Here is a 14,805-nt window from a genome sequence, read left to right as displayed (position 1 = left end):
TCACGTCTTGCCCTGTCTCCTGCTGAGAGCAGTATGTGTGAACATGCAGAGCAGTAGGATTTCCTGGGCAGTCGTCCTGAGATTCTCGAGAACTCATCAGGAGTGCATATGTGAAAGCAGCTCTAAACTGTGTAAAGAATGCACAAACAGATCTAAAATCTATTTAACCCTGATGACCACATTAAATGACTTTTAAATGAATATATTTTAACCAGACTGAAGGCAGACATGCTTCTAACTGGCATTCTTACAAAAAGTCACAGTCATAAAAAGTACAAAAACACACACCCTCACTGAATCTGGAAAATAAATTCAAACTGTCATTTCAAGCCTAAAACCACACTTTCTAAGAAGCAAGATTTGCTTTGTTTTTTAAAATCCTAACACGTACATACATGGATGAGAAAAATAATTTCTATCATTATTTGAACATAGTTTTTCACTACATGACCTGGCTAGAGAGCAAAAAATAACAACACAACTTAAGTTGTCCTTACTTAAGTCCTAAGTTGTTTACTTGCTGGTTTATCATGTTTCAAAATCACTTTGATACAGATGCACATAGAGCTTTGAACCAAATATATATCCTATATATGTGTGTCAGTCTGCCTGGGCGATATCTTGTCTGTACTCTCTCAGCAGAAAGAAAAGAAAGCGATAGAGAGGAAAAGTAAGAAGACAGAGGAAGAGAGAGAGAGAGAGAGACCATTTTTAGGCAGTTAACCCCTGCAGTGTCCCCCATCCTGTCAGTCCATATATCCATCTGTTCCTCGCCACAGCGTGTTCTTTCTACGTCCCTCCGTTGTACGAGTAGTCTGCCTTGTTGTGCATCACGAGTTTATTGTCCACAAAGTAGAAACTGTCAGACTGTGTCTCGTATGGGTGCAGGACCATCTCTCTGACTGTGAGGAGACACAAAAAAAACATCAGAGATCTGTTTCTTAACCTGAACAATTCTATACATTAAAACTCCTGATGTTTTCTGGAGGAGCTGTATGTGTGAACACAAACAGCCACAATTTTCACTTGGACAAATCAGTGTGGACTTAGAGTCAGGCTGTGGGGGAAAATTATTAATGAGTGTGGTGGTGCTTATAAGTGATGCTTTGGGATAAACGTCTATGAGGCTGGGAGGGTAAAATCAGAGTATGCTCACTACAACAAACTAGACTACACTAAAGACTGTCTGCCAATTCTAATCAAGAAGAAGTAAGTTAGTATTCTGCCAGAAACAGGGGTATCCACATCGTTCTCTACTCTGTGTGTGTGTGTGTGTGTGTGTGTGTGTGTGTGTGTGTGTGTGTGTGTGTGCGTGTGTGCGTGTTTACTTACTGCTGTCCTCTGACAGAGGGGGGAATTCGTAGATGTGCTCACAGGTGTTCTTGCTGCTCGGCATGCAGAATCCAAACTCAAAGTCAAAACTCTTGAGCAACTTCTCCCTGAAATAATGTCTCTCGATCATTCTAAAGTTGTCAATTGGCATGTCACCCACCGTGAACTCCACCCTGGAGGTAAAAAAGCAGACAGCAGTGAGAGAGAAAATACTGCTTAACTGTTTAACTGCTTCCTCGTAAATAAAGATGCACACTTACGTGGCTCCAACTTGCCGCAGACGGAGAAAAGCGGGGGTGAACTGATAGCGGACAAAACGGCCAGCGTTTGGGTCTATATCTCGCCTCTCGCCTGCTTTGTCTACAGTGGTGATTAAATTATGTGAAACAGAACAGAAAAGAGTTTGTCAGATACGTCTTAGATATGGATATTTTGGCCTTTCTTCTCTGTGGTTGACTGATATGTTATTGAGTAATTTAATACAAAAATATTAGAAAATGTCACAATGAGCAATAGATATTGAATTCATTCTATTATATTCTTAGAAAGAAAAGAAGCTAAATATTCTGCATTTGTCAGGTTGAATAAGCTTTTTATGGAAGTAAAACACTCATTGTGGAAATAAAACAATGGTGAAATTAACAACCAGTTTTTTAGAGGTTTTTTAAAGTTTGTGTTTTGGAAAGTTGTTTAAAAAAACCATGAGTAAAAAAAAATTAAATTGAGTGATCTGGTTTGGTTTCTATAAAAGTATTTTACAATGTATGTGTTTTGTTACCAGTTTAGTTCAGTTCATTTGATTTGACAGAAAAATACAAGAGAAACAGACATGGGACAATGCAACACAACCTAATGTGATATGACCAAGAAATACTTTAAGTGTTTCAGGATTTTTTCATTTACATTTTATATTTTAAATCACCAGTTCAAGCATTTGGCAACCTGAAACTTTTTAACAGGATAAAGCTTTTACTTTGAAATAAAAAGCACCTTGTTAAATGTATGCTTTTTGGGTTGGTGTTTGGAAAATTTTCAGAGGTTTCTGTTCATTTCCCCAAAAATGTTTTAGAGGTCAAATAAAACACATTGAAGGAGTAGTGCTGTTACTCGCCTGTGGATGGAGGTTTGGTGATTTCAAACAGCACTGTCCCCGTCTCCATGTCTCTGATCTTAAACCTGGTGAAGTCAATGTTGTAAATGTTCTCACTGGGGCTGCACAGATAACCTGAGGGAGAGAGAGAGAGAGAGAGAGAGAGAGAGAGAGAGAGAGAGAGAGAGAGAGAGAGAGAAGTTGGGATTGAATGAAATGATAAGAAAATACTTCATATTTACATTTGAGACCAGATCAATACTTTATACTGCATGAATGGAAAAAGTGGGTAAAAAACCTAAACAGTGATGTGATGGGTATATTGGGTGGGTGTGTATAAGGACACAAGTGGATACTTGAAGAACTGCAGTTTGTTGCACTTTTGCATTGGCTTCATTTTTCATCATCGTATTGCTGTCGTTTTGTATAGCAGATGTTTGTAACTGGAAATGTTTGTTTTGTTTACTTGCACTTCACCTCTCTTGTATTAACTAACGTTTGATCACAATAAGGTGGAGGGGGACACAGAGTATCTACGCAACTCACTCACACCTGACTACACGTGAGAACGAGAGAAAAATAGAGCTAGAGAAAGCAACACTAAGCTGCTGCTTGATCACTTTGAGCTGCAAGCACAGAACAGTCTCACACCATCCTTATTATACAGTTAGATATTTTCATTTTGGTCACCGAGAAGTGGACCTTGGAGATTAGATGCTGCCTTTGTTGCAAAGTCACATGAAAACAAAACGTTGATCAAAACTGGATCATAGTGTCTTTACACGTTATTTGCTGTGCCGTTAGCTGTTGGCTAACAGTGTCTAACACTGAAGTACGTGCAAAGACAACAAAATAACACAGCTAACCTGGCTGACCACTGTCGATTTAAAAAAAAAGAAAAAAGAAAAAGGTTTAGTTCAAGGGCCACCCAAACATTAGCATGCATACTTGGAAAGTAAAAATATCCTCACACACTTTGTATGTCCTGGCCTTCTCGTTATTTCATTAATAAGCTTCTCCTCCTTCTTATAAAGAGAGTTTAAATGGACTTGTGGGTCACATCTACAGGTCTGAAAATCCAGATCCATTTCTACAGATTTATCAAATCCCTGATAAAGTTTGACTCTGAGTCTGGCTCTCAGGGATTTTTTATGTAATATGTGTCAAATACATACTTAGTTGATGTATTGCATATTAATACACCAACTGTACACTGTTGTGTCATTGTATTACAAAGAGAACTAACTAATCCACCTGAAATCACAAATATATTCTGATGATAGACTTTCAGTCTTGTTTACCAAGAATAAAATCAGATCAAACCATTTTAGACAACTGGGTAAAAACATTTTCGTACTTAGATATTTTTACCTTCATGTAAGTGAAAACCCACGCCAAAGAAGTGATTAGATCACAAAGAGGATGACACAGAGACACACAAACACACACACAGCAAGAAAGAGTTATTTTTATTCCTCTAATCCTTCCTGCCCTCTGCAGGCAGTGTCAGCGCTTATTAGTGTTCCCCAGCAGAGCAGACACTTCCTGCTTCCTGACTGATCTGATGATACCAACAGCCACAAGGCCTGACTGATGTAGGAGACAAAAAATGTGATACTGATTTATCAAGTGATATCTTAGATCCATCATCAAGCTTAAGACATAGATAGATAAACAAACAGGTTTTATTGATTCATTTAAATACTCTTATAGCAACCATGTGTATCTGCAACATCTCTCTTTTCTCATGAGAAGTTTCAGTTTAAAAAAAAAAAAGAGGCAAAACCCTTTGGAGGTCGTTGGTATTTAACTGTCACATGTCTCAATGGTTGAAGGCAGAGCAAACGCCCCACAGAACAGACTTTAATGATGGTAGAGCAGGACCAAGGACAGGTGTTATAAAAACATGGTGTTATTTTATGTTCAATATTGGTCTTAAAATAACAACAATAAAGATGCACAAAGTTGATAAAAGTTCATCTGTGTTCTTAAAAATGTAAAGAGGTGTGAAGCATTCAGCATGACGAGCGTTCAGTCGTCCTCACAGTGTCACTGTTATTGTTGAGCCGAAGCCTTTTGGCTTCATGAATAGTGTTTATTTTTACTTTAATCCCCCCTAGAGGATTGTTACACTCTTCCCATGTTATTTTACATCTTTATGTATTAGAGCAGCCTGAAATGTTGAACCATTCCCTGAAGTCACAGCATGTTGTCAACTCTGTTTACTGTACGAGGTGTGTGCCTGCACCGATAATCTGATTCACAGTGGCACTGTGATGCCTTTGCTCCTCTGTCAGTCTGAATGCTGAGGCTGTGTCATCTAAACACATCAGCATCTGCATACAGCGCACACACTCACTCACACACACACACACACACACACACACACACACACACACACACACACACACACACACACACACACACACACACACACACACAGCGAAGGTCAACTTGTTAACTTGCTGCTCGATGCTTATGACGTCAAATACTCCAGTTTATCACTATCAGATCTTATTCGGTGCAGCAATTGGAAGCACACTCCTCAAACCATAAGAAAGTATTTTTCAAAGATTGTCCACACAGTCTCTGGACAATGAGGTCCAAACATTGTCCTGGCATATACAACAACACAGCAGGTACTTATTCTAAGGTGCGGTTCTCAGCTACTGGAGATATACTCAGTTTGCTTCAATTAAGGGGGGGCTATGCTGGAGAGTGTGCTAGTGACTTTTTGTATTGTCTTCATTAAAACAACACGTAAAAAAGATGCACTTGCAACACAAATGCAAGAGCAGATGATGACAAGCACAAAATAGTAGGAAGCAGGCAAACAAATTGGCAAACCTGAGTTAGGTAATCCCAGAGCCCAATAGTTTGTTGTAAAGTGGCCAGAAAATTCCATGCTATATTCAAACATGTCTTACTCCGAAATAACATACTTCAATGGCAGGTCTTACATAAACATTTATGAACATTTCATAATGATTGGGGACAAAATATTTGGACATCAAGGAGTTTCCCTAACAAAATGTCTGGACATGTTAAAGAAGGATGTGCCTGTAAGAGGGGCTGAGGTCTTTATCAAGGTTGGCTATACTGTTCAAATATAGTCACCACTTGTGCAGCATTAAACTCAATTGTTGTTCCTCATAATGTATACAGATGCATTAAGAGAATCTAATCATTTGCATACTTTTGAACAGTTAACAGAAAGCATCTAACAAATAGGGAAAGCTAAAGGGAAACTGATGTTTTACACAGTTCAAAGTGAAAGTTTCATGTAACAAAGACTTTTTCCCAAAGCGATGTAGATTTGAAAGTAAGTACAACAAAAGCCAGAATATAGAAAGAAAGAAACAAACAACCTCAAGTTAGATCAGACACAGGTACAGACAGGAAGTGCACATAGGCAATACACAGGGTGTATAGGAAAAAAATCTAAGTTAATAACTACCGATCACAACATAAACAGCTTCATCATGACATCATCATCATCAACACTAGTCTCACCACTAGCATTAAATGGGTGGGAAAGGACCTCTGCAGGGGAAGTGGGGGTCTAGAGACGGAAAGAGCCTAGTGACTCAGGGCACAATTGTGAAGTTACCAGCTGCCTTTCATTGGCAAAGGATAGTGGGAATAAAGGTGTAGAGACTTGTATTTTTGGTCTTATCAGAAAGTCAAATGTTTGGGTCAGTCATCCTGCTGCTAACATCGTTTAGTCCTGCATCCTGTCAACTCCTGGCAAAAATCACCAGTTTACAGATAAAGTCAGGTCCACAGTGCAACAAAAATACTGAACCACATGACCTAGATTCATCTAAAATAAACAGTTCTGTGCTTATTATGAGCAGTTCACCCAGATAACTAACAGCAGGAACAGATCTAAGTGACACTGTGGCGTTCAACACAAATGGCAAAAGAAACCATATTAACAAAACACCCTTGCAGCAGCTAACACTGATACAGAAGTGTAGCTTATTCTTTCCAACAAGAGCTCCAGATCAGTGGATCTGTCCTGTACTGTACATAGTTACTGGATTACCCAGGCGTACAAAATAACACACTGTAATGTAATAAAAATGTACTTCATTTTCTGAAAGTACATTTCATGCACATTATGACTTTGTGTGTTAAAGTTAGGTAAACCAATGATATATGATAAATGTACTAATTACAAGTATATTATTCCCTCAGTAGTACTTCAGTTTACTTAAATGAAGTACACTACTTAGTTCTAATACTTACATTAAGTATATTCATGTAAAATATACTACCACTCCCGAAGACAAAAGTGTTTTATTTGTACATTTATTGATAAGTGTACTTTGAATACTTTCACTATAAGTTTAAGAAGAAGTTTAAGAAGTTTACTTTAAAAAAAAAAAAAAAATCATTGCATTTCCATCATAGCAGTGTCAACGTGTACTTAAAATAAGTGTATCAATAATTAAAAACTACTTCTTCACAAGTACACTATAAAGCAGTACACATCCATCAGCATGTAGCCATTTCTTCTAATGAAGCTCTAGCATAAGTTCAGTAAGGAAAACTATAAGTGATCCACGATTCAGGTTCTCATCTCACGCTATCACATTTCAGCTGTCATTCTTGAGCTGTCAGTCTGGGCTGTCTTTGGGTTAATTAGTTGTCCTGTCAGTGGACTATCTAACCAATGGCACAGCGTTCCTCCCTCATTTTCAGCCTATCATCGTTCAGCTGTACCCTTTTAAATATTATTCTTTCTGTACCCTTGTTCTTTCATGCTGGTGTTCATGCGCCCCTCCACCTCCCCATCACCGCCATCTTCAGCAGCAGAATCGTCCATCAATTCTTCATCCCACTCGGTCTCATCAAGTCCCCAGCTTCACCACCACCATGACTCCACGAGAGGATTTATCCTAATGACGCTGAGAATTTCATTCTCCAAACTCATCATCCACCCCATAGAGTCCGAGCGCCAAAGACTTTCTGTCAAGCCACATTTTCATATTATCTTTGCAATAAATAATTTTCTTAAGATCACTTGTCTCTCCTGATTGAAGTGTGCTTAGATCAGTTTAAAAGCATGTGCAATAAAAGCAAATTTTCTTTAGCTGACCCTTTCTCTTTCTCTTTTTTCAGTCTCATAAAATTAAAACATTGTTGTCAATGTATGACTTTGATCCTGAAATCAGGTAAAACATTGGACCCCTCAGAATTAAGCAGACTGCTGTGAGGTGTGTTTCAGCTGAAGGTTTTTTTTGTCACCCAGAACAACTCAATTAATCTGACATTGGCTTCAAGCTTCCCTTCAGGTCAGAGTACGTGTCTGCTTTTGCTACTGTACTCTACTACTCTAATGACCTCGGCCCCTTCTACGGCATTGAATTATGTCCTGTTGTCATGGAAACCATACACTTGTCAGCTGCCCTTCTGCTCACTTTATGGCAGTTGTAAGGTATCAGACCAGATTAGGTTAATGTGGACAAAAAAATCCAGATGAGATCGTTAATGAACAACTTTTAAGTTTGCATTGTGAGGCAGGGAATGTTAGTATTATGCTAAACATCATTCAGGAGATTGCCCTACAACTTATTGTATTATAGTATTAATAGTGTATTATAGTATTATTAACAAGGCAATGTCAGTGTGTCTGTCTACACACCCCAAATCTCAAAACCCAATGAAAGACAAACCATGACATTTTGTAAAAACATTAATCGTACCAATCCCTTTGACCTTAACTGTGCTAATAGAGGTCAACTTATAGTCAACAGATTCTGCCATAAGTATCCTTGGTGAAATTCTTCTTATATTATAGGAATGTTTAAAGATTTCAACATTGACTGTTTTGTATTAATGAAGGTTTATTGTATGAAAACCTCACAGCCGTTGTTCTGTAGCTCTACGGGTTGGATTTTAATCACATCCTTTGCATGTTATTTAAACATGCTCTGTTTACAACAGCTAACATGACATCCTTAAAAAAAACACTTTACCAAGTATGTAAAGCAGAGCATGGCTGAGGCTGTGACCATTTTCATACAATGCATCCTGGTATCTGAAGGCATGCTTGAAGAAGTCTGCCATGAAATGCTTCATTTTGAGTTTGCTATTAACCTCAAGTGTAATGTGTAGCTTGTTGGCAACACACTGAGTGTTTAGTTTTTGTGTACAAAAATAATAAACATACTTGACAATACTATCTGCTAATCATAGACATGTTAGCATTGGTGTTGTGAGTGTGTTAACTTTCCAATCCAAGCATTTAGCCCAAATAAGAAGGGCCAGCCTGGCAGAGCTGCTCGCGTAGCTTCATCTCAGTCTCATAAGATGTTTCAGCAAAGGGGTGATCAAATATGGTAAGTCTCAAACTAATACTATTTGACTTGGAAATATATTAGTGAGGCATTTATTGTATTTTAATTTATCCACCAAAAATGATGCATGAAGCATTTTAGAGTAGAACTAATCACCTAATCATATCAATGTGCAACATATCAATGTTCTCTTTAAAAAAAAAAAAAAAAAAAAACAATAACGTTAAATCAAAAGCAGAAAGTGAGCCAAATAAGTTAAAAACATAAAATTTACAAAAATGTCTAAATTTGCTCTTTGATAAATTTGCCCTTGGAGCCAAAATGAAGTTAAGTTATTTATCAGATCTGTAAAATTAGGTCAACAAGTTTAGTATTTGTGAATACAGAAGATCCAGTACTACTTTTTCCTATTAAGTTTAAATTAAACACACTGATAGGTACACGTTGATAGGTAACGATTTCCTCCCTTGTGAACCATGATTAAGCTTGATCGCATGCAGAAATTATGACTCATTTGTAGCTGCCTTTGTGACTTGGATTTGCCTGCTGATGACCACAGTGTCACGGCAACGAGGCTGTGATAAAAATGAGCATAGTTTTAAAATAAGGTACCGTAAAAAAAGGACCAGATAGTTAAAAAAGGGAACAAAAAAAGAAACTGGATGTTTATTTGTTGAGTTTCATGATAGGACTCCAAATATGGATGCTATCTACCAAAGTTAGAAATCAACCTTATTTTTAAATATTCAGAACAGATCTGAACAAATAAAGGCAAAAAGTAGTCTGAAGTTGTATCTTCACAGTGTGTTTTTGTCTCAAACTATTTGATCCTTCTTTGTCTACAAATCCTGGTAAGAAAATGAAGTTCACTTGTTTTATCTCCTGCTAATCCTTTACCATCACAGTGCAGAGTGTTTAGCTGTTTCTAATCTGCTTAAAAATGACACACAACAGTTATTCTTACAGATCATCACTGGGTTATTTTAATTCCACACCACAGGCCTAAGAGTTTTCACACATATAGTACTCTGTCTGACACTCAGCGGACATCAAAAAAAGACCTCACCACTGAATCTTTTAAAATAGACTCAGGAAATCTATGTCAACACTATAGTCTCTAAAACACACTTCAATTTTGACCTTTTGCAAACTTAGTTACACTCAGACAGAATAATCCTATATTGTTGCTCAGCTACAGTACACAGCTTTAAAGCCAAGTGCTATTCAGTTAACAGTAATTTAATAATAAAGACACAAATCCTCTTGAAAAATGGTGGGCTATTTTTCACAATGAAAGAAAACATCTAAATAACAATCAAAGCATTTGATGACTGTCCACTATTGTCAGATAAGTTGTTTAAGCAGTTGAATCATTCTGGCTTAAATAAAACAGAAGTAATGATGCTGAAACAATATATCAAATCGAAAGTTTGACACCAACAAACCCTTAGTTGCAAAGAAAAACAAGTGTGCGTGGAAGCCTTTCAGTCAGCTCTGTGGGCTGCAACCAGTCCCACTTTGACTTGACAGATTAAGACTCGGTTAAGAACATACGTCTAGATCAGATCAGTCAGTTTAGCAGAAGGCTTGTTCTGTTTCTGTTAATCTTCATCAGGCTCTGCAGCATGCTTTCATTACCAGATGGAGCACAAAATGATTCCTGGCAAACTAAACAAAAGTCTAATTTCTCAAAGGTTTCCTGTCATTTGAGACAACTGCACCCGAAACAACAACCTGAGGAAAAAGTGGTCGACTCAGGAATGTTGTCAAGTCTGTCAGAGATGTATTAAGTGTGATGAACGTTGCAACGTGCCACTTCTGAAGGGAATCAATTTCAGCCACTTGAGAATGTGCAGCAGCAGAGAGAGACGAGTCAGGTAAAACACGAGGGTTCAGGTTGTTTCCTGCTTTGTTTACCTTCAGGAATGATACATGATCAAGTGTGAGTGTTCAAACATACATTTCAGTGTAGAATAGCACAACTTCCCTGTTAAACAGGGAGGGTAAGCAAGAAAGGTAGAGCGGGAGAACTGAGTCGCATGCTCGGCTGCATGTAACCACAGGGAGATGAGATGCTTCATGTTGCCATAGTGATTTTTGCATCCATGTTTCTGTGGTGATTCACACATGCCTCCTTTTGCATCCTGCAATGACACCTCAAGGTAGGAAAACGATTGTTTTGACCATTCATGGGTCCAGCATGGAAGACAGAATAAAGTTATATACATAAAGTTGTTTTCTGTTCAGCTGGACAAAGATCCCCACATGACTACCTCACTCCTCACAATCAAATTAAACTCACCTATTAAACAGATGGTACAGTGGTAGACACTCCCTAACCCTGTTTGGAGAAGCTGACATGTAACACCCAAAGCTAAGTACTGTACCTTTATAGGCGTGACTGTGAGAAAAACGTACTTTCATGGCTTTGTTCCATCACACTTTTTTATATCCCCTTTGGGAAGATTGACCTATACTCAAGTGCTAGTCATTTTTAGCTGTCTTCACAATAGTATGGACAAATAAAAACAATAAGAGCAAACAACATTTCACATGTTAACCTATCATTAATAAAAACAAGTCCCTCCTGTTAGAAAAAAAACGTTTTTATGAATATTTTCAGCACTTCACCCGAGCGTCTGACAGCTCATTCGTTTATCAAAATAAATTACTGAACTTGGCTGCATGTGGGAATACAGAACAACCATAACACAGAGCTGTCTGAAGGAAGGTGAGGCAGGGAATATATTTTTAAAAATATATGGCATTTACTTGACTTAAAATTTCTGTTTAGATTTTTTGTACTTGAAATGCATTTTTCATATAATATTATATAATCCATAAACAGCATTACAAACTTAGACTTAGATACCGTAAGGAGTCCGTGTTTCAACATACAGCGGCACTAAAGCTACAACCTAACTAAACCTAACTTCAAAAAATTAAAAATGTTTAATCTCCTGTTATTAATAATAAACATGTTAAAGGCCATTTAAAAAAAAACAACTATCAATGATAGTAAGCACAGGTACAAACGAGGTCCTCATTCTCTCATTGAAATGTAATTATGCTACAGTGTGGACAGTTAAGCTCTCATTTATCAGCGCCTTTAAAATTTGTGTATTTTCTATAGGTACACATATACGTAATATGGAAAACAAGAACATTATTAAAAATGAAGAATCTCAATGAAGGTATCCTTGCTGTAGGACATGTGACTGTGATGATGCTGTATAAAACGGATATGGATTGTGTGAAGTTATCCACTGGATTCTGAAGCACAATTTTGAAGCACAGCAATGGCAGTCGCCATATGGGAAATGCTATCTCAATCAAACTTTTGGTCAACCTAGTAACAGACTAAGAACTTAAGCTGAGGCTGGCCTTAAGCCTCCTGACAACTACAGCACGCCCACTTGCAGTCAGATGGACTGATGAATTGTGAACGGTGGTGTATGAATTGCGGAACCACTCATTCCGCGTGTGCCAATAAAGACACAAGCTATTCCAACCAAAATATTTTTTGGAACCAGGCTGTAAAAAATGTTTATTTCTGCTGTTAATATGGACATTATATTAAGGGTTATGTTTGAGACTTTTAAAAAATATATTTTTCCCTTCCAAATTTGCTAAATTCTTCAGCACTGGAGTTTGTTTGGCGAGAATAGCACAGTCACACGTTAGCTGAACAGGTACATTACCATCATTACCATAATGCACCATGTGAGTTTAGTGACCAAACACTTTTTAAAATAGCTGGGAGAAAATCCGATGCAGGGTTTCTATGTAACCACACTCTGTAACAGCCGATGTAACAGTGTTGTGTAAGTGAGGTATTACACGGGCCTTTAAATAGTCAAATGCCCTGCTGGCCACCTGTTAGCTAACTACTGCTCTATGAGCTGAAGTGAAGATGGGTGTCGCTGTTTATGTGCACATAAGAGCTTCATCTCCTGTGTTTCTCTATAAGAGGCTTGATTTTGACATTATATAAAAATGTTGTTTTGGCACTATATAAAAACCAAACTGTGTTATGTTATATGTAATCAACACCTTTTTTGTTGACAAATAAATGGGTGGGTTTTGTACAATTTCTGTTACAAGTCGCAGAGAAGGCTCTATGCCAGTGGTGTCCAAACTTTTTTTCTTGCGGGCCAAAATTGTCACATTAGAATCGCTCACAGGCCACAGGGTTTTTTGTTTGTTTGTTTTTTAAATATTGGAAGGAACTTTTTGTATTTTGACCACTTCAAAAAATAATGCAAATACACAATAATTAATTGCAGTGCGAAACTGTTGTGTTCTAATTTTTTGGAAAGAATAGTCAGGCTTTTATAGGTCTCCCTCGGTAACATGAAAAAGAAAAAGAACGAAATATGCCATCTGATGAGGCCTGGGGCCAAAATCTTCTGATTCTTCGAACGAAGTCAAGGGCCACAAACAATCCACTCAAGGGCCACAAATGGCCCCCGGGCCGCACTTTGGACACCCCTGCTCTATGCTATGAATACTATCTAAATGTTTTCATTAAAAGCAAAATTAAAGTTTTTTTTAAAAATCGTTAAGCATTAAGGTATTGGATATGAATACGATGTTGAGCAAAGCTGCACTTTAAAAGTAACAAAAATGTGAAAATGTAATCTCTAATCTTATAATCTTTCTGAGATAGATAGATAGATAGATAGATAGATAGATAGATAGATAGATAGATAGATAGATAGATAGATAGATAGATAACTTTATTGATCCCAAGGAAAATTCAAGCTGTTATTGAATCAATAGTCTTATTTAATTGTTTTAATTAAAAGCAGCTGTTATCCTTTGTGTTTCAATCCATTGGAAATGAATGAAAGAATGATCTACTATGCATTAAATATGAACTCAATTAGATTAAGTATGCAGACTGCTATGAAGGATGACCCTTCAGTCACCCTTCTTGTCATTCAGCACCATCTGGTCAGATGGAACAAAAGGGAAAGACGTTACTCAATAAAGAATACAATTAAAGAAGAGACCTACTGCGTAAATGTTTGCAAAACTGAACCGCCTCAATACTCTGCCTGTGTCTGACTGGCCTGTCTTCACAGGTCACAGGGTTGCCAGAGATGTTAATAAGAGAGCTTTAACGTGCACGTGCAGACAGGTGGGCAACATTTCCCATAGAGTGGACTCTATCATACATCACCATGTGTTTGTATGGGGCCTTTAAACAACGGGGACACGGCAATGACGTGAGGCATGACTCACACAGCAGCTGTAACATTTGTCCTCCTTCTATCAGAATCGGTGAACTTACTCTCTGTGATCTTCTGCAAGCCCAGCACATCCTCCGGAGTGACCACTGCGTTTGCGAGCAGGTCCTCCTCCGTGGTCACCGGGACTCCCACCTCGGCCGAGTTGCAGCCCTTCTTCACCTTCATCTCCGCCGTTTGCGTCGGACTGCCCTTACCAGTGGTGTCTGCGCCTCCGGTGTCTCTGGCCGGATTATTACCGGCAGGCTTCTTAGTACTCGATGGGTCCTGGCTGCTGCCTCTGCTGGTACAAGAATAGCTCATTCTCCGCTCCTCCTCCCCTCTCTCACCCAGGGCACTAAGATACTAAATAGTTGCCTCTCCTCCTCTGCTCCCTCCCTCCTTCCTGTCCTCGCCAAAGGATGCAGAGTTGCTGCCTGTTATCCGCTGCTTAATTCAAATCCGCTTCGTCTTTACGAGCCTGCAGTCTGTCTCTGCAGACGAGACTACACGCAAACGGTCCCGGTTACCGTTGGCCGAGCGCGAGATGCGCAGAGCAGGCTCGTTTTGGATGCTTCTCTGCGCAGCTGCACGTATTTGCTGTTGTGTAAAGTGAAGCTACAATTCTGTGGGGAATATCTGCCGGGTTTAAAATTGGGAAAGAGTCGACAGATGGCTGACCCTGTCAATGAGGTGGGATTGTCTCAACGGTCCCGCAGCAGAGCCCTAAAAAGTGGATGCGCTTTTACAGACCAATAAAGTTGACAGAACCGCAAAACCCCTTAAAGAAATTTGTGTGCAATTTATAATCAGCGAAAAACATTATGTTATTAATTAGCACCATGAG

General features: G+C 38.5%; 1 protein-coding gene across 1 annotated transcript; it reads right to left on the bottom strand.

Moving 5' to 3' along the window:
- On the bottom strand, nt 1-14,538 carry unc119a2 (unc-119 lipid binding chaperone a2). Its single transcript, XM_079355466.1, has 5 exons — nt 14,024-14,538; nt 2,444-2,557; nt 1,593-1,692; nt 1,333-1,505; nt 1-902 (listed from the first exon to the last, which is right to left on the bottom strand). The coding sequence occupies exons 1-5, from the start codon at nt 14,280-14,282 to the stop codon at nt 790-792; spliced, it is 759 nt and encodes a 252-aa protein (XP_079211592.1). The 5' UTR covers nt 14,283-14,538; the 3' UTR covers nt 1-789.
- Between the last annotated feature and the right edge of the window lie 267 nt (nt 14,539-14,805).

The sequence above is a fragment of the Symphodus melops genome (genome assembly GCF_947650265.1).
Source record: "Symphodus melops genome assembly, chromosome: 11".
NCBI lineage: Eukaryota > Metazoa > Chordata > Actinopteri > Labriformes > Labridae > Symphodus > Symphodus melops.
The sequence above is the reverse complement of the archived record's forward strand: the minus strand, read 5'-3'. Positions and strand labels throughout refer to the sequence as shown.